Source organism: Lissotriton vulgaris, chromosome 7 (genome assembly GCF_964263255.1).
Source record: "Lissotriton vulgaris chromosome 7, aLisVul1.2, whole genome shotgun sequence".
Lineage (NCBI taxonomy): Eukaryota > Metazoa > Chordata > Amphibia > Caudata > Salamandridae > Lissotriton > Lissotriton vulgaris.
In genome coordinates this window covers 63542995-63564271 of record NC_141695.1, presented here as the reverse complement: position 1 = coordinate 63564271, position 21277 = coordinate 63542995, and the positions used below count along the sequence as shown (strand labels likewise).

The 21277-nt window shown below is 44.6% G+C and overlaps 1 protein-coding gene across 1 annotated transcript; it reads right to left on the bottom strand.

Annotated features, from left to right (window-relative positions):
• Window positions 1-18510: 18510 nt before the first annotated feature.
• On the bottom strand, window positions 18511-19452 carry LOC147700732 (taste receptor type 2 member 40-like). The gene has a single exon (XM_086929202.1). The coding sequence runs from the start codon at window positions 19450-19452 to the stop codon at window positions 18511-18513; it is 942 nt and encodes a 313-aa protein (XP_086785328.1).
• Window positions 19453-21277: the final 1825 nt, after the last annotated feature.

The following is a 21277-nucleotide window of genomic DNA, read 5'->3' as shown; positions in this document are numbered from 1 at the left end:
GATGGGAGTGCGCAAGCTGCTACGGGTTCCTTTCATGCGTACTCTTCGGCCTGTGCGATTGCGGTTGGTGCTACGGGGAAGGGAGAGTTCAAGTCCAATGTTGTACAGTCACAAACATTAGGGGACTGCACCGCCCAGTTGGCAGAGCTGCATGCTTTAGTACTAGCGTTAGAGAACGCTGACCCAGTTGTGCCTACTTTTATTGTGTTCAATCATACAATGACAATCTACACTTTTGGACACAAAATGATTATCGTGATTCCAAAGGTCGCACAATAAATCATAAAATGATCTGGGTTCGAGTGGCTGAGCTTAAAGGACGTCTTCCACTCGTCTTTGTAATTCATACTCGTGGTCACCAGCGTGTAGGAGTTCACGCTGTAGGCAACTGTCTCGCTGATGTGGCCACAAAGCCAGCAGTAGGAACATTTGGAGTAGCTGTGGTTACGCGTTCCAAAACTAAGATTGATGTTGACATCTTGGCCGCTATTGCTGCTACAGAGAAGGTAGGTAAATACCCGCAGGGTTTCCCTTTTAAATACTCTCCCTGATAAAGTTGCTTTTGTAAGAATTGAAGGCGTTGGTGACAGGTTAATTTCCAACGCGGACTGCAGGCAAGGTTTGATTACTGCAGCCCACGCCGGCATAGCAACAGCGCATGCTGGGGTGTCAGCTACGGTATCTTTCCTACAACAACGTTTCTGGTGGCGGGGCTTGTACAAACAAGCACGTGAATTTGTCACTCATTGTGGCATATGCCAGCAAATTAAAGGTTCCTCTGCTGCACGCCCGCCCCAGACTCAGTTACGCATCTCTAATAAACCCCTTGGATGTGTCTATTTGGATCACTGTGGTCCTTTCTTCTCTGATACTGCATATACGTACATCTTAGTAGCAGTTGACTCTTGCACGTGCTTTTTGTGGGTTTGGCTTCAAAAAAGCGCTGATGCTAGAACTGTCGTAAGGGACTTGCGTGTCTTTGTAGGAATTTTTGCATGTGGTACCTTCCATTAGGACCAGGTGTAGAAGGGTGCCATGGCTTCATTGGGGGTCCAAGTCAAAATTTCGTCTCCCTACAGGCCTGAGGGTAATAATGTAGTGGAGCGAAAGTTATAGGTGCTGGTAGAGATTGGTTCACCCTTCTCAAGTATACCAAAAGAGTGTTCTCACTTCCCACCATTCCTGAGATTTTTCTTAAATTGCATGTTCTAGGTTGTCTAATCATTGGTTACTTTGCTATAGGATGAAGTTCTAATGTGACACTGATTGCTAGCTGGTTGGGGTTTTTAGGTACTGAGGTGAGTTTCTGGTCCGCCACAATTTACTAATGTCCTAAGGCTCTGTGCACAGTTCTGTGTATGAGCAGAAATCCTTGCAACAGGTGTAGGTCAGCTGCTGGTATGATCCTGTTGGATGCTGAAAACATCCCAGACATCCTCTCCTTCAAAGTAGCCAATGGTTAACGGTAGTAGAAGGAGAAAACCTGGAGTCACCTGTGGTTTCACATTTCTACCTAATACTTTTCTCCTTATTAAAGCATGCTTTCTATTTTCACCATATTTAATGCATTCGGATGTAGTGGAAAATTGTAAGAGGCCTTCATGGTTTTAAGGGATTTATTGTGTAAAGATGCATTTGCTCAGTAGTTGCCAAGAAGCAGTTGATATCCCATGGTATGGAATAGGCCCTGACTATGTATTAGGCGTAGTGGAAATTATTACAGGGGTACGCAGCACATGGCTTTAACGAATTATCTGATCATGAGTTAAAAAATGCATGTGTTATTTTGCACCATGTGCTAAATACCGCACATCTATAGCCCACATGCACTATTTAATTCATGCACTATATGCCACAAGTGAAAATAATGCATGTGGTAAATAACACGCAATTACAAGTATAAAGGGTCCTCAAAAAAGCAGTTGAAAATAGCACCTTAAAATATCACCAGTCAAAAGCTGGTGGTAAAAAATCATGAAAGTATAGAAAAAGAAAAAAAATGCTCATAATCAAGGGCATAGAATGTATTTAACAAATCGCCTCTGCCCCCTATATAGAGCAGCAGATCATGGACCCTGAACATTTCTGAGTTACAGTTCATTGAAGAATCAATCTGATCTACAATTCATCTTGTATGAGCACAGTTTAGAAAAACAAGCTATGTTCCATCATCTCCACAGCAGATATCATGACAAAAAGGGTCTTGTTGGCTTGTTTTTCACACCAGGGGTTACAAGAATCAGAAATATGAAGCTCTGGGCAGGGAAAGCAAGGTAACAAGCGGACAAGTTAAATACCATGTATTTCCCACTTCTAAACAGTTACAAATATGAGACACTGTACTTGGTGATGAACACAAGGAGTTGTTTATACTCCAGCTGCAAGCCAGTCTGTGCTCCATTGAATGAAAGATTGAACAGTGGATAATCTTTAGCTTTTAATGTGCAGGATGTTGGGACTGTTTCACAGTGGAAAAATCTTTACTACCTTAAGAGGTAGCATGCTACATGAAGGCAAGTTGCGGCCTGTATGGCTTGCGGGTGTGGGTGGTGTAGGCAGGGTCGCCATGCATGGGTGGGGCTTAAATAAAAATCTAAAATAAACTTACCTTTCCGGGTCCTGCCTTGTCTCTGCTCCTGACCTGCTCTCCTGCTGTCCTGCCTCCGGCATAAACAGGAAGCAGGCAGTTGCCCTCCAATACCCTGATTCAATCACAACACTGCAACAGCAGTGTTATGATTGGCTGGGATGGCGCCCAGCCAGGACCCTATGGGGAGGCCATTTTCTGCATTGCAGCCTACCTGGAAAATGGACAGTGTGTGCATGACTGGTTTGGGCAGCCCCAGAGGGCCGACCAAACAGTCGACACCCTCAGCAGTGGGTAAGCCCCCAAACAAAAAAACTCTTCTGCTTCCTCGCAGTGCGAGAAGCAGAATCATAAAATGGTAGTTATTACCATTTTTTGTTTTTGCTTCTCGCACTGCGAGAAAGCAGTGGGGCGACGCTCCTCCACCCTAGTGGAGGAGACGCCCCTGATGAAGGCTTCAAATCCATGGTGCAAAAATGTGAACATGAATATAGAAGCAGATATTCTTTGGTAAATTAGCACACCCCTTACAGAATGGTACAGTTTAAGTAAACATTTGTAACTGGATCACCCAGGGCCTCGTCACCAGCAGACTCGACTTCGGGAACGCCCTCTACTCAGGAACAACAACCAAGCTTCTGAGATGACTACAACAAATCCAGAATGCCACCGCATGACTGATCCTCGACGTCACCCGATGCACCCACATAACACCCCACCTGAGAGGCCTACACTGGATCCCCGTCAACAAGAGGATCACCTTCAAACTCCTCATCCATGCACACAAAGCGCTACACAACACTGGACCCACATATCTCAACGACCGACTCAGCTTCCACACCCCCACCCGGAGCCTCCGCTCGGCCAGCCTCGCCCTCGCCTCAGTTCCTCGTATCCGGAAAACCACAGCCGGCGGGCAGATCCTTCTCCTACCTCGCCGTCAAGACCTGGAACGCTCTCCTTACCAGCCTACGACAGACCCAGGACCTGCTGGCCTTCAGAAGACTTCTCAGTACCTGGCTCTTCGATCAGTAGCAGCGCCTCCCCCCACGCGCCTTGAGACCCTCACGGGTATGTAGCGCACTTTAGAAATGCAGTGATTGATTGATTGATTGATTGATTGTTATGTTATATTATGTTATATTATGTTATTATGTTATGTTAACTTTATTTTTGTATAGCGCACGGCTACTCCAACGGAGTGTCCCGGCGCTTTATGGTGGCAGCTCCTGAAAACATAACAAACAAAGAAATCCAGAAAACAGCTAGACAGCACAACTAAAGAGTAAAAAGCCAAGTTTTAAGGCCTTTCCTAAAGGACAACAGATTGGAGGTGCAGCGTAAGACCAATGGCAGAGTGTTCCAGAGCTGGGGTGCTCTCAAACCAAAGGAACGCCCCCCAATCCGAGCCTTCCTGACTCGAGGCACCACAGCAAGAGACAGAGAGTTAGAACGCAGTGCTCTAGTAGGACGATAAAAAGCAAGCCTGCGTTGGAGATATTTAGCTCCCAGACCGAAGAGTGCTTTATGGGCCAGGGTCAGTGCCTTGAAAATTATCCGCTTACGGATAGGGAGCCAAAGGAGTGACTGTAAGAGTCCGGCCGCTCTGGCTCGCCTGTGAAGGCCGAAAATGGCATGCGCCGCAGAATTCTGAACGACCTGTAATCGCTGCAGTAAATAATCCGGGAGACCTAAATAAAGCACGTTGGCATAATCCAATCTGGAGCCGATCAGAGCTTGCACCGTTATCTTCCTGTGCTCTTCAGAGAGCAGAGGAAGGAACTTCCGGAGCATCCTAAGGATGCCAAAACATGAGCCTGTGAGGCCGAGAATCTGAGATCTCATCGTCAGATTGTTGTCGATCTTAACTCCCAGGTTTTTAGCCACCTGGGATGCCTGGGCTGGGGGGAACATATCTGCCGGCCACCATGCCTGCCAATCAGGCTCCGCGGCACAGCCAAAAAACAGCACCTCCGACTTATCAGAGTTACATTTAAGGCCGCACCGCTGGAACCAATTGAACACCGCCCCGAGACAATCCCGAATGCTCTCCTCATCCAGATCCTCCCCTTTCCTACTTGTGAAGAGAAGCTGGGTGTCATCGGCGTAGGAAACGATCTGGGCCCCGTAAGACTCCGCCAGTGCCGCCATGGGGGTCATAAAGATGTTAAAGAGAGTCGGGCTCAACACAGAACCCTGCGGAACTCCGACTCCCAGTGGCGGCATCTCAGCAGAACCCGGGGGGACCCAGACCATTTGTCGACGGCCAGCTAAGAATTATGTAAACCAGCTGAGCACCATCCCCCTCAGACCGATGTTATATAGTCTGGCGAGGAGCCCCTCATGGGGGACGGTGTCGAAGGCCGCCGACAGATCAAGCATGACAAGCATGGCTTTGCCTCCAGAATCAAGAACCTCCCTAATAGCCTCAGACACTTCTAACAACGCCGTCTCTGTACTCAAATTGGGCCGGAAGCCAGATTGAGACGGGTGCAGCAGATTGTTGGACTCCAAAAAAACGGAGAGCACACTATGAACGTGCTTTTCCGTAATTTTTGCCAACGCTGGAAGAAGCGATATAGGCCTATAATTGGCCGGCCCCTCCGGGTCTAACCCCGGCTTTTTAAGAAGGGGGATCACCATAGCCCGTTTCCAGGCCTGCGGGACCATCCCTTCCCTCGGAGAGCGATTCAGGAGTGGATTGATCAGAGGGTTAACCACATCGGCCATCCTCGCCAGAAATTTGGCCGGACAAGGGTCTAGCGGTGACCCAGATTTAAGATTTGCCAAGAGTGCCAGAGATGCAGAGAGAGAAATTGGCGGAAAGACTGACAGGACCGAGTCAGGAGTAGGTACAGAATCCAACTCAACCCCACTGCTGAGATGAGCTTCCACTGACTTCCCCAAAAAGGAGTCCTGGATCGATTTGATCTTATCAGTAAAAAACTGAGCAAGGTCATAAGCCCAAGACTCAGAGGGAGAGGCTTGAGAGAGATTGGATCTAGGGGTTATGAACTCCCTAACCATAGTGAAGATCTCCTTGCAGGAATTCGAAGCTGGCTCAATCCTCCTTGCAAAAAAGTCCTTTTTCTCACAAAGGATATCACAGTGGTAGGCTTTAATAGCAATCCTATAGGCCAGTCTCGCCGCCGGGTCATACTGGGAGCGCCAAACTCTCTTGGCCACCTTACACTGGCGGCGGGCAGAAAATAGCGCTTCCGTGAACAACGGAGCTGAGACCCATTTAGAAATAGCCCTAGGCGCCCACACCGGGGCAAGATCGTTCAGCCTATCCGTCAGCCACAACTGCAATGAGTCCACATCCCGGTCTATGTCACCTGTAAAGGGACACGGATGCTCAAGAAAAGCCTGGGCCAAGGTCTCGGGAGTCACAAGGTGGAAAGCCCTAGAAGCAGACCCCTGTGGTCTGGATGAAGTACCATGCAACTTCTCTCTGCAATGAATACAGAACCTGGCAAGCATATGGTCAGGCCAGAGCACCGGAACAAGCTCTATATCCTCCAGCGGCATAGTGGAGAAGACTTGATCCAAAGTGTGACCCTTGTCATGTGTGGGGCCAGATAGAAAAGGTACCAGACCCAGAGAAGCTGTGATGTCAAATAGCTTGAAAAAAAAGGGCAAATGGGTTTGCTAATTCTAACCGCACATCTCAGAGTTAAGCCAGTTATAATATGGACAAAAAGTAAATTGAAGAAAGCAACTAGGGCTAGGGTGCTCCTAAGGTGTATGACACCTACCCACCAAAGTGTCAATCCGTCCTAGTATTCAATTGAATCTAGGTCAAACATATGTATACATAACACCCAAGCACACCATACAGTTGTATCAAATCCAGTAATGTCAATGTTATTTTAGAACAGTCCATGAACTCTCATTATCCAGTAAGTTTCCAAAGTTTCTGTTTTCTGTTTGCAGAAAAAGGAACACCACTCGGCTCCTAGATATTTGCACTGAAAGACAAGACGAGGATTCAAGAGAGGATACGCCTTACACAATGGATCTGAATAACTATTTTGAGTGGTGACATTGAAAAGGAACAGGCCTAAATACTGTTGGGGCCACTACCACCATATGATTGAGTGAAATACGCATTATACATAGCTTTGTTACAAGCGCCAACTTTTGCTATTACCTGTTGGGGGACTATAGCATCACATCTGAGAAGAGTGAATAGCCTTGAAAAAGCCCTGCGGGCGAAACGTGCGTCGGCTGCTGTGTTTCCTCATATGAATTTTTGGATATTAAATACCAGATCTGAACCTAAGAAGATTTGTGTGGATACGCCTTTGAGAAGCGTTGGGTTTTGGAAATTTACTGGATAATGAGAGTTCATGGACTGTTCTAAAATAACATTGACATTACTGGATTTGATACAACTGTATGGTGTGCTTGGGTGTTATGTATACATATGTCAAATAGCTTAGTCACATCAGGATCCTCGGCCTCATCCATATGGAAATTAAAATCTCCTGCCAGCACACAATGCTCCACCCTCAAAGCTAACCCTGCCACGGCGGCTTGAAGATCGTCATAAAAAGATCCCACCGGGCCAGGGGGTCTGTAGACCAACAGCCCACTAACAGCCTGATGGGGGGCAAGAGTAATAGAAAATGCCAGGGACTCAGAACCTATAATCGGTTTTATCGGAATGATGGAACAGGTGGCCCGCTTGTTAACAAGATTGATTGATTGAAGCAATGTCACCATTTTCAGAAAATGCAGGCCACAGCCAACACAGTATTGACATCACTAAAATCACTTAAAAAGTGTTTTTGTGGCCATCACAAATCTGTGAAGCTCTGGGAGCATAGCTGACATCTTGCCCACTTGGCATTGGAAAAAGGGCCTGCATTATTTGTAAGTGACAATAATTGATGGCCTGATATACTGTCTCCTCCTAGTATTACAGAAGGGAAATTCACTGGTCATGGAGGTCATTTACTGGCTATGTTCTCAGTTCACCATACTAGTACTTGTGCTCTGCCGGTTTTTCTTACCGGGCGATAGCATGCTGTCATTCCAGGGCAGCAGAGTGGGACTTGAGTGCAGCCTGTTTTCCCCTGAGCCAATCACTTGGTCTGTTTGTGCCATAACATATAAGGGAAGGGGAGCAACGACTTCTGAAGATTTGCATTACTTGTGGGAAGTCCTCTAGTGCTCCATGCAGCAAGGGATTTCACGCGAAAGCTGGACATGCATCTAGATTTAGAAAGGAAGGTCAGCCTGCAGAGGTGGTGATGGAAATATTACCGATCCTGTGTCAAACAAGCTGGAGGGTCATGGTTACACTACAACTTTCCCAGTTTAGTGTGGTTGTCATTCCAGTATATTGCAGCAAGGTTTCACAATTTAAGATGACATCCACCTCATTTCCTGTGATGTCACGTACTGTCTGGACTATTTATAAGAGGATATTGTTGTGACATGAATCCCTCACAAAGCATTTAAACCCCTATTTTCATCATGTTCATCACCTACTTAATGAATTTTTTTCTGATTTTTGCCACACCCACTATGGATCTTTCTTCTTGGATTCCTTCAGGGCTCTTTCTCCACTCTTATTCAGAGTAATGTTGCTGCCTTGTATATCAATGTGCATTTGTTCTTCAACTCAAAGTAATTACATTATGCTTGCCAAAGGAGGTTTTTTGCATTAGTGCTTTTTTGTCATATTGTGACCCACTTAACGAGACACTTGACACCTTTCTTTTGTAAACTTAACTAAAAGGTTGCACATGGCTTTTGAGAGGAGTTGTCCTTTCCTCAGAGAAGCAAGAAAGACAAATGAATGATCTTCCTTATGTTCCATCAAAGACAAGTCCCTTTCTCAAAATAATTGTTTTATTTTTGTAAAACTCAGTTCGAACATTTATAAACAATACACAAAGAGAGGTAGATTGTTCTCCTGTACATGTATTTCAGGGTGATGTGGTAGCATAACTGCTTGAAAAAACCTTTACTAAAAAGGTGTTCAATGTCATGCCTTTGTTTTTCAGACTAGTGTCATTAAAATGTTACTATGATTATGGCCTGTAAAATTGGCCAATTTCTTGCAATAACATCTTGCTTAATCCCTTCGAGAACACACACACATATGTTATGATGCAGGTAACAGCTCACTTAATGAGAGTGGCTCTGTCTGGTTGAACATTTTAACATAAGATTTAGATTTATTTGGAGTTGTATGATCTTAAGCACAATGGGGGTGAAAAATTTAGCCATGAAAGCTCAACACGCTTAATATCCCCATTGAGGGGTCACCCTATAACACCTGACCTCCACAGCAAAACGCTCTGAGTGGTAAAAAGGTTTAAATGAAGGCACAGAAGTCATGCCTTCTTCAGATAAGCTTGGCACCATGTCCTATTCCACCACAGATCAAAGCTTTCTCATCTCCTGTGAAATGTAAGCTAGCATTGGTTTCTTGATACCAAAGGTGCCCAAGGGTTTAGGGCTACTATATAAGATGACAGTCTATTTATAGAGGGGTACCCCACAGACCCAACTTGGATCCACATCAAAATGTTCTCTGTGACTCCTCAAGATATCTCTGTAACAGTAAGAGCTTCTTCATTTTCCATAGGACGACTACACTCTTAATCCTCTCCCTCCTCCGATACATAAAAGATGGCCGCGTGAACTGCGACCTGATTCCCCACACCTGTCTCCAAGGCTACCCATAGGGACAACTCCAACAACAAAAGCCAACCGCTAGAGCCCAGCCAGCACCCGTATCCGACACCCACAGCTATGATACAAATCACGCAAGGCCTCCAAAGACTCAAAGATTTAGCTCGACCAATACCCCCATCTGGAATCAGCCACTGGGTCCCAAAAGAAAAAGAGGTGCAAGGTCTTCTCTAGCCTCCCCCGCCCCTCCTCCACAGAGATGACCCAGAGACTCGCCCTGCTGGAAAGCCAGTTAGAAATGGTATTACGGGACCTCACAGAATTTCTACTGACCCTCTCCACTCCCCATAAGCCCAACCAACACCCACTTCTGACCCCCAGATTCACCAAAACCAATTGCACAAAGGCCTTGCAAGACCCAATAGCGCAGCTGGTCCACATCCCTTCTCCTGAACCAGACACAGAGACCCAAAAGAACAAGACCGCAATGCTCAGTAGTGATGATCTTGCCATCTTGTACAACACATCCACTACTATCCCCTCTAGCTACAAAATCCAGGTTCTCTAGAATGAGGAGAACATCTCACTAATCAAAACCCTAAATGATCTCCTTTGCAACAAAAACCTATCCCAGCATTGCACAGAGAAAACTTATAACAAAGGCTCAATCCTGGATGCCATCATCGCTCAAGCAGACACAGTCTCCATCGACCACACCTTGCCTGTTGACTGTTCTGATCACAATATCATTCTATTCCACAGCAACCGAACGATCCAACGCCAGCCACATACAAAAGCGCTCCCCCTGCTGGACAAGAAATCTAAGTCAGACTCCCCCAGCAGACCTGGAGGAAAGGGTAAACTTCCTCCTCCCAATCCACACTGGTGAGCTCTCAACAACAGAACTCACCCCTCACTACAACACTACTGTGACTTCCATTATGGACCAATTAGCCCCCCTGAAACTAAAAAGAGTAAGAACCGTACCATCTAGATCGTGGTTCAACACAGCCATACACTCAGAAAGAAGAGAACTAAGAGTGGCAGAAAGACTCTGAAGAAACAACGCGTCCACATTCCTATGAGCTTGACTCAAATCAGCATATGCAAAATATCAAAAAACACATTAAGAACAAAAAAACTCCCTTCTTCTGGATTGCCCTTGTCAATGCAAAAAACAGGCCAAAAGAAATATTCCGTCTCATTACGTCACAAACTTCCAAGCCCCCTTTCACACTTGTTGGGGCCTGTGTAATAACTTTGCCAATTTCTTCGATCACAAAATAACCAAGAACGAACTCTCCTTGGACGTGTAGTGGACTAACCCCTCCTACTTAAAGGCAGCTCAAAGACCTCCTCTTCAACTGATCTCCCTATAACCCCATATGCCCAACCAACACCCACTTCTGACTCCCACATTCACCAACAACAATTGCACAAGGTCTTGCTAGACCCAATAGCGCAGCTGGGTCCACATCCCTTCTCCTGAACCAGACACAGAGACCCAAAAGAACAAGAGCCGCAATGCCCAGTAGTGATGATCTTGCCACCTCGTACAACACATCCACTACTATCCCCTCTAGCTACAAAATCCAGGTTCTCACTGGAATTAGAAGAGACTACTCCCTCCCCAGATCCTCAAGACCCCCTGCCTTCCTCACTAACCTCCCCAGGGTCCTCTTAACAAAACAAAAACTAAACTGAGGTATCCAACACAAACTGCATGTTCATTAAATGTATATCGGCCACCAAACATGCAACAGAACTGACAGAGACCATCCTCACCCACGACATAGACATCACGTTTATCACCGAAACATGGCTAAACAAGTTCTCTCCCCAATTATGGACATGCTTGTGCTTCACAATCATGCATGAAGACAGAACAAAACAGCATGGAGGAGGTATAACAATCATAAACAAGAACTACATCTCTGTGATGGAAACTGACGCCCTCAAATATCACTCATTTAAATGCCTTACTGCCACCATTAAGACAAGGGACAACAAAACATTACTCTGCCATCTCCTCTAGCACCCACCACAAAACACTGCCACATTCGGAGAACACCTCTCCAACATGATAACTCAATGCTCACTCCGCGACTCCAACAGCATAATTCTAGCATACCTCAATCTACACTGGAATAAGGAGACCCACTCACTAATCAAAACCCTAAATTATCTCCTTTGCAACAACAACCTATCCCAGCATTGCACAGAGAAAACTTATATCAGAGGCTCAATCCTAGATGCCATCATCGCTCAAGCAGACACAGTCTCCATCGACCACACCTTGCCTGTTGACTAGTCTGATCACAATATCATTCTATTCCACAGCAACTGAACGATCCAACGCCAGCCACATACAAAAGACCCTCCCTGCTGGACAAGAAATCTAAGTCAGACTCCCCCAGCAGACCTGGAGGAAAGGGTAAACTTCCTCCTCCCAATCCACACTGTGAGCTCTCAACAACAGAACTCACCCCTCACTACAACACTACTGTGACTTCCATTATGGACCAATTAGCCCCCCTGAAACTAAAAAGAGTAAGAACCGTACCATCTAGATCGTGGTTCAACACAGCCATACAATCAGAAAGAAGAGAACTAAGAGTGGCAGAAAGACTCTGAAGAAACAACTCGTCCACATTCCTATGAGCTAGACTCAAATCAGCACATGCAAAATATCAAAAAAACACATTAAGAACAAAAAACTCCCTCCTTCTGTATTGCCCTTGTCAATGCAAAAAACAGGCCAAAAGAAATATTCAATCTCATTAGGTCGCAAACTTCCAAGCCCACTTCGACACTAGTTGGGGCCTCCAAAGACCTGTGTAATAACTTTGCCAATTTCTTCGATGACAAAATCACCAAGATAGAACTCTCCCTGGACACGTAGTGGACTAACCCCTCCTACCTAAAATTCTAAAGGCAGCTCAAAGACCTCCTCTTCAACTGATCTCCCCCGAAGGGTTAGCTACAGCACACAGTCACTTTGACTTTAAGACCTCTACCTCACTCCCCCCAGGACTACCTCATTGATTCGCACTTCCCTGATCAAACACTGGCAGAAGACATGGTGCTACCTACAATGCGCTCATTCGGAGCATCCTGAGACATTGTACACACAACTGTGTGAACATTTCTTACAAGTGATTCTATGCTTACAAGGTTGTTATAGCCCACATCCCTGACTAAATACGGTGCCTTCTACGACGACACAACTTGAAGCATTTCGAGACATTGCACATACAACTGTGTTAACATACCGAGACTTAAGGTAACTGATTGACAGATTCCAGGTGGGGTGACACATATCCGGCAGACAAATATGTGGACAGGAAACTCATATCGATCCAACAGATAGGCTCAGCGCCACCACAGTGGTCCAGGGAGATTGGCACAAACAAAGTACACATGGTGGAGGGGGTCCCCAAAACACCATAAAGTTAGATGCCACATGAAGTTAGGAGCACTCAGCCAGTCAGAACACAACACACACAGTACACACAGTGATCATGCATTCCTCACGGCGGACATCTGGACACCTTACCCGCTGGCCCTCATAGTGTCCACAAGGTTGAGGCCCACCTGCATTTCTTCAGGTGGAAATATTTATGACTCCAAGACTAGGACTGCATTCCATTCCCAAAAAAGATCTCCAAATTGTTTTATGATGCTCCAAGAAATTTATATAATGGCGCTGAGATCAATTGTAGTTTGAGACAGCCCACGGACCCCGACTCTGTAACTGTTCGCCCGGCCGAAGAGATTTATTAAACCAACTGTTCCTGTTTTGCAAAATGTCTCTTGTTTTTGGTTTGTGGATGTAAAATCATATTCAAGCAACAATACTCACTTCCAGACATGGAGTCGTTTGTCTTTGGGTAGTAACTTTCGACTCTCTCAGCTAAAGTTAAGAAAATGGTTGTGAATAACAGAAGGGATGACAGGAATGTGAATGATATTGTGTAAACCTCTGCAATTAATGTTAGGCAGACAATTTGTACATGTTTTCTCAAATGTAGTATAAGTAAAAATAATGTAATCACTCATATTATATATTTTCTTATGAGAATGCCTTCATACTGTGATTTTTTCTCATGGCACTTTCCTATTAAACGTTTAACAATAAAGAATGAATCAACGGTGTATATTAAAAATAGTCTATGCAGCCTTGCTTTTGATAATGCATTTATAAAAACAATTCTCCCAATTTAAGGTGGAAGTGTGGAACATATTTCTGTTACTCCTACAACCACGGCTGTGCAAAGCATTTTCACGCATTATAGTTGATTTAATAATGTATTAGACAAGACAACTTTAGATTAACCCGTTCCATGATGATGACGGAACCGCTCCGTAATCAGCTGCTGTTGGGCTGTGCTGATGACAATGTAAGATAATTCAAATCTTTTTTATGTTCTCCCAAAAGGGTGTATGCATGGGGCTGTCGGGCAAGTTCATATGGTTTTGCTGTTTACTGATGCAGGCTTACATGGTCCTTCTGTTTGTAAATTGTCCTAACATCTAGATTCCTTGGGTTCAGCCGTTGAGAGAGACAAGTGGCTTGCTTGGCATGGCTCTTCTCCCTTTCCTGAACCTTATTATTTTTTAATTTTCATAGAAAAAATTCCAAAGATGTTTTCATGAATGGCGTATTTTTTGGTGGTTAAAGATAGATTTGTGTTGTGACATCATGCTTGATAGTGAACCTCCTACAGTGCAGGAATGGTAGGCCCACTTTTGTTTATATCGATAGAATCAATGGTAATGTTTAAGAACGAAATTGCATCTCTATTATCTAATTCACCCGCTGGTAACTCTCTATGAACCCGAATCAGAAAAATGTAGTTAGGCAGGCTCTAAAACCAATACGTGACATTACTGATTGGCAGGTCTCAGGTGGGGTGGTACATAACCGGCAGACAAATGTGTGAACAGGCAACTCAGGCCAATCCCCCAGATAAGTGCAGTAACACCAGAATGACCAAGGAAAATGGGGCCCGCTAAAGCACACATAGCCGGAAGGGTGCCTGCATTCCCAAAAACACCATAAAGTCAGATGGCACATGAAGTTAGGAACACTAAGCCAATCAGGACACAGAACAAACAGAACAAGCACGTCATGTGTCATTCATGCCTGACATCTGGATACGTTACCCATTGTGGCCACACAAGGTTGAGGCCCACCTGCATTTGTTATCAGGGGCCTTATTTATGACTCCACATACAAGGCCTGTATTCTTTTACCAAAAAAGGTGATGGAAAGGCTGTATGATACCCTAAGAAATGTATAAAAGCTTGTTCAGATTAATTGTACTTTGAGACAGTATGCAGACCCACCACTGTAACAGTGTTCCATTAAATCACTTGCTCCTGTCACATATTTAAAATTATAATTAACAATAATTTTCGGAGAGCACGAGGCATCTAATTATTTCTTGGATGAAGATACTTTTGCCCGCTTATTAGATATGATTATGCTTGTGCCCAGGAACAACAAACTAGGTGAGTGTGTGCAACGGCTGTCTGCTGCTGTTCATGTTTTGCTGCATTTTGCGCAATTTTCTTAGTGCAAAATGCATCCTTGGGTCTGCTTTGGATGCAAGTATGCAGAGAATAGTGCTAAATGTTGGGTCATGGTCCTTGTGTTATTCCGCATAATCTCACATAATTTTGCATAACTATGCCACAGCATAAATAACACCTGCCACTAATAAGAATATGGGGTATGTCAATTTCTTCAATACTGATGGTACGTCTTTGCACTTTAACTGCTTTACTTATACAAAGCATGCATTCTGTTTCATCTATTTGCAATAAAAAAAGAAATGCAGCCCATTAGATCAACAGTGGCTACGTCTAATTTAACAATCTTTGCAATCGCCTTGTTCTTTGCTGCAGTAGATGTCCTATTTGTGACAGGTGTGTACAGATGTGGGTCCAGTTCTCGTAATGCCACAGATCTCAAGCAATACCTTAGTAATGAGACCTAAGCTGTGTTTGCTTGTGCTCCCGTCTTGATGGGACCTGGCCTTGTAGTTTGGGCTAGACAGTTCTCAGAACACAGAAACAAGACTGATTTGCATATTGCAGGACTCAGTCTAGAGTGGCCTAGTGGGTTGAAAACAATGGTCTTCAATGTGACTGAAGCAATCACCAATGGCTGAGAATATTTTATGGGTTCCTTTCATCTCTTTGTTCCAGTATGTATATTCAGAAGCATTATTCACAAATAACACTAAAGAGGATGTGAGAAATGGGGCTGTTGGTTTACTAATTTGTGAGCCATGGTCAAGCAACAGGCACTATTCCTATCAGGGTAAACCACAAAAAGTCACAACATTAACCTGTGCTTAACCCTGGGTAGCTTGGCACAAAAAGCAGTCATGTTTAACTTAGATACAATGTGTAAAGTTTTAATGCGGCACACAAACAGTAATACATTGAAAACACAAGACAAGAAAAATCCCACACCAATTTAGAGAAATAGAGTACATTTTACCGAATTATCGGACAGCAAAACGACAACAATTCAATCAGTAGAATCAGAGTTATGAAATTATTAAAGTTTGTAGTAAAAACGAGTTCCTAAAAGATAAAAGGAATAACCGTGACCATTTAGTTGCGCAAGAGTAAAAATATATGGCTTACCACGATGGAGCGCAGTTCGAATACAAAATGTGGATTGAGCCCGGTCAGAGCTTACCTTCAGACTTAGAAGAATTGTTAAGAAACATGTTCTGGGAAGGCAAAATTCAGTGGGGCAAGGCTGCATGTGTTATCCTAGAAGAGTACTTTGTTGCGGGAGCCTTGGGTCGAATCTGCAGTAAATATTTCTAATGTTGGACTTAGTCTCTTTTTTGGACGTTGAAAATCTCCAGCAAGATGAAGCAGGAGGCTGTAGCTAAAGACAGTTCCAGGAGCTCGGATACCCCTTTTGCGAGGAACTGCTAAACAGGATTTGCTGCTGTGGAGAAGAACGCAGTGGGAGAAACTGCAAAGTCAATTCAACTTGGGATGCACCTCAGCCGGATAGGTGAGCTGACAGCCCCCCGTCTCCTTTTGCCTCTCAGAGCAGTTTTTGGCCAAAGTTTTCTCAATATTCAGTTTCGGTTTTTGCCCATCTAGACAACTTTAGCACCACTAGCAAGTGTCCAGTACTGGTGGGACACTACTTGGGGGTTCAGGAGTCAGGAGTCATGATGGGTCCAGGCGCGGTTCAAGATGGTGGGAGCCTTTTGTGTCCATGTGGCTCAGAACAGAAGGACATAAAACTAGCCCTTGGTGTCACTTCAGGAGCCTTTGGTTCAGGTGAAGATGCTCAATAGAAGGATGGCCTCTGAGGCTTCAAGACAGGCTTCAGACAGCAAAGAAGTCCTTTCTGGAACATTAACAGTCTTGCAGAATGCACAGCAGGTCACCGCAGCAGGCAGTCCTCTGAGAGTCTTCAGCAGGTCCAGTAGTGTGTGAAAGTAGAGGTCTGAGGGTCCTATTTTTATAACTGGTGCCCTTCCTTCAGAGAGGTGGGAGAAGCTACTAGAATGTTTCTTTGAAGTGTGAAAGATTTCCTGATATCCTTGCCCTGGCTCCGAACTCGCTGCAGTCACAATGTAGAGGTGATAAGTCCTTAATGTGAGGAGAGAGGAGAGAGCACAGCATAGTTGAAAGTGTGGCTGTGTTCGGCTCCACTGCTCTATCCTGCTGGAAATACCGCAATATTAATTGCGTAAGGTGCCAACTTTTCATACCATATCAGCAATGTTCCTCATTTGACTAATAAAGTTTGCAAGATAATTGATGATTTTGTGTGCAGAGCATGCAATGTTTATTGAAGATAATATAGTAAACATGTATAATCAAATCAATTATTGCCACAATAGTAAATCTGATATCCTTAGAGGCTCATTTGTGAACACGTGCACCACTTTTGGACCATCACACATGGAACCTTGGGTTCTCCAATTGAAGAGACTAGGCTCCTTCCAATATCATGAGGGTTCCACGCCCATTTTTCCTTAATGATATCCTGACATTATATAATTTATCATTCAGAGTGGGCATTGTTGCTCCATCATGAACAATGAATAGAGTGCTGTCACATGCACAACCACAATGTCCTACTTGTGTGGTAAATGCCCTTATATACATTCGATGTTAGGTGATGGGAGCACCATAAGCCTAGAGGCACCCTACAAAACACTACATCAAGTGCAATTGTTTCAGAATGTGGTAGCATTACTGATAATAAGTATTTCTGGAAAAGACCACATCACTCCCATCTTCTACTCATTGAACCCATGAACAATGCAAAGTAGAATACTTTTTCATGTCATGGGAAACGCTGACAAAGTCATATTCGGTTAAACTTGAAATTCATCACAGCCAAGATAACACAATATACACAAGGAATATGCCCTCCTTGGAGTACTCTAAATCAGTACGGTCAGGCATGGCGACAGAACCTTCTCAGTGGACAGAGCCAGACCATTGAAAGCTCTTCAAATATCATAACATAAGGCCAGAGGGGCCACATATATGTTGAATAGTGTAGGACTCAAACAAGATTCGGCCTTGAGCACATTGGAACACTCACCTTAACAACACACCCTCTTCCTTTTGCAAGTCATCTTTTTGACTAACATTTGTTTCTGCTAGGAGCATCACTCTTTAGAGATAATATGTTTAGTTTTCAAGTGTGTTGTGGTGTTGAGTGTAGAGCATTGTTGACTGATGTACCTTTTCTATAGAGACCCTTTTCTAAAGTCTGCTTGTCTGCAAAATAAGCATCAACTAAAATGTCATATTTAATTAGAATTAAGATATCAATGATAGTGCCACAACTCTTATACAGGAATATTCTAAACTGAAAGTAGCATGATGTAATAAATGCAGTGACAGTATAAAGTTACTTTATTTTAGTTTATCTGTGCCTTATTAGCCCAGGCATTCTCTCTCTCAAAGTAGCCAGTGCAAGGGATAGCAGGAAGAGGAGGCAACATTGTGTCTTTAAGGCTTTAGGAGATTTATTTTGTTGGATTAATATATACAGATATCCTTGCTTCATAGCTGCAAAGAAGTTGTCATGCATCCCTCATATGCCAGAGAATCTATTTAACTGATAACATCTACCCCCCTGTGGACCGGAATAACACCCACCCCTTAAATTCATGAGCCATAGCTCTGTAAAGAAAGTGGCTCAGACAATCTTTACAGATTAAATATACTTTTAAAATCCCAAGAAAATCTACTTGCATGATACCAGTTTAGGAAGCATGCCGGGCCTCTTCGTGTTCACACCATATAGCATGACAAACTGAACTTGTTAGCTTCTTTTTCAAACTGGGATTTCCAAGAATCAGAATTATGGAGCTGAGAGTAGGGAAGGCAGAGATAACAAGCTCACAAGTTAAATGCATTGTACTCTCTTTATCTAACTCTTTTAGAAATAGAAGACACTGTGCCAGGTAATATGAGATACAGAGGATCAATAGCATAGTCACAGTCTTCATTGCACCCAGGTGAGCATCGAGTCTTGCGCTCCGAAAGCTGTCTGCATTCTCCACCATTCGCCTCATGTGTCTGTATAGGGAGGCAATGATCGCCGCAGCAGAGAAAAAGAAAATTGTAAAGGCCACTGATGCAATAAGGCTTGGTATAATGAAGACATGGAGTTGTTCATACTCCAGTTGCAAACCAGTCTGGGTGCCATTGTCTGAAAGATTAGACAGCGGGTTACCTTCTGCTTTGAGATGGATATCAAGAGCAACGGGTATGCTGATGGTCAATGAGACAAACAAAGATCCCATGAGTAGCCAGGGCACCATCTTTGGAAATCTCACCTTCATCCAGATGAACAATGGGTGATTAAAGTTTACAATTTTCATGCAGTAATAGAAACAGAGCCAAGTGACAGACCAGAGGTTGCAGCCACCCAGAAAGAATATTAGCGTAAAATAAAATGTGGAAACTCCGTAAAGAATAAATATCTCTTGCCAGTGGCAATATAAGACAGTGCCTGCAAAAGAAACACAGTTAAGAAAAATGTTGGTGACTCCAAGACTGGAGACGATGCAATCACTGACGTTCAACTCATTCGTAGTGTTGATCCAGTTAATTATATTCAAGGAAACAATGAATGTGTTCCCCAACAGTCCCATCAAACAGAAGATTCCATTGAGCACCAATTCCAGAAGATTGACAAACATTGTTGGCGCTTCAGTTGTTGCTGATGTATGGATTTGATTTGATTTTGCTTTGATTTGACTTTGGTTGTGTTCCTCCCAGACTGTCGTTAAAAGGCGAGGTGTGGGATGTCTTGCACATCCAGAAGGTCTGCTCAATGAATCATGACAATGTTACTGATACTCTACCCAGATCACCTTCATTTTGACTGATGCAAATTGATTTATTTGAATCTGGTCCTTAGTTCACATGGCATTTAATCTATTGCTTCTTGCTTCCACAGAAGAGAACACAACAACCTTTTCTTTGGAAGGAATTATGAAAATAGTAAGCATGGGCCTAAAATCCGTTCAGCTCATGGATTTTGCGGATTTTCTGCGATTTCGCTATCCGCGAATCGCGCGAAATCGCAGAAAAATCAGTGAATTCGCAAGCGGGACACATTTTTTCCCCAGGAAGCACTTACAGGGTTACAGCAGGTGCCCAAGTTGAAGCTACTTTCTTTGAAACCATTTACAAAATGGTTACAAAGAAATTAACTTCAAATTGGGGAACTGCTGTAACCCTGTAAGTGCTTCCTGAGGCACCTCCAGAGTTGTTGCAACTATTCTCTAACCCTGCTCTGACCCTTGAAGCAGGATCAGAGAATAGTCACAAATATGGCTCCTGTCACAAAAATTAAACTGCCACAGGAAGCACTTACAGATAACTAAGCAGGTGCCTGACTTGAAGCTCAAATTCAGTAACACATTAACCAGCCCCAAATTAATTTGTCTCGGTTGAGGCTGGCTGGGAAGGTGTGCTTTCGCCACATAATCTACAGTGGTGAACCAGAGGGTGCTGTGATGAACCAGAAGGTGCAGTGGTGAACCAGAGGGTGGCAGTGGTGAACCAGAGGGTGGCAGTGATAAACCAGAGGGTGGCAGTGGTGAAACAAAGGGTGGCAGTGGTGAACCAGAGGGTGGCAGTGATGAACCAGAGGGTGGCAGTGGTAAACCAGAGGGTGGCAGTGATGAACCAGAGGGTCGCAGTAATGAACCAGAGGATGGCAGTGGTGAACCAGAGGGTGCTGTGATGAACCAGAGGGTGGCAGTGATGAACCAGAGGGTGACATTGATGAACCAGAGGGTGGCAATGGTGAAGCAGTGTGGAACCACAGGGTGCTGTGATGAACCAGAGGGTGGCAGTGATGAACCAGAGGGTGACAGTGATGAACCAGAGTGCGGCAGTGGTGAAGCAATGGTAAACTAGAGGGTGCTGTGATGAACCAGAGGGTGGCAGTGATGAACCAGAAGGTGACAGTGATGAACCAGAGGGTGGCAGTGGTGAACCAGAGGGTGCTGTGATGAACCAGAGGGTGACAGTGATGAACGAGAGGGTGACAGTGATCAACCAGAGGATGGCAGTGGTGAACCAAAGGGTGGCAGTGATGAACCTGAGGGTGACAGTGATGAACCAGAGGGTGGCATTGGTGAACCAGAGGGTGCTGTGATGAACCAGAGGGTGGCAGTGATGAACCAGAGGGTGACAGTGATGAACCAGAGGGTGGTAGTGGTGTACCAGAGGGTGCTGTGATGAACCAGAGGGTGGCAGTGATGAACCGGAGGGTGGCAGTGGTGAACCAGAGGGTGCTGTGATGAACCAGAGGGTGGCAGTGATGAACCAGAGGGTGACAGTGATGAACCAGAGGGTGACAGTGGTGAACCAGAGGGTGGCAGTGGTGAGCCAGAGGGTGGCAGTGATGAACCAGAGGGTGGCAGTGTTGAACCAGAGGGTGACAGTGATGAACCAGAGTGTGGCAGTGGTGAAGCAGTGGTGAACCAGAGGGTGGCAGTGGTGAACCAGAGG

Excerpts from the sequence above, each read along its gene's own strand:
- LOC147700732 (XM_086929202.1), bottom strand. The coding sequence starts at position 19,452 with ATGTTTGTCAATCTTCTGGAATTGGTGCTCAATGGAATCTTCTGTTTG.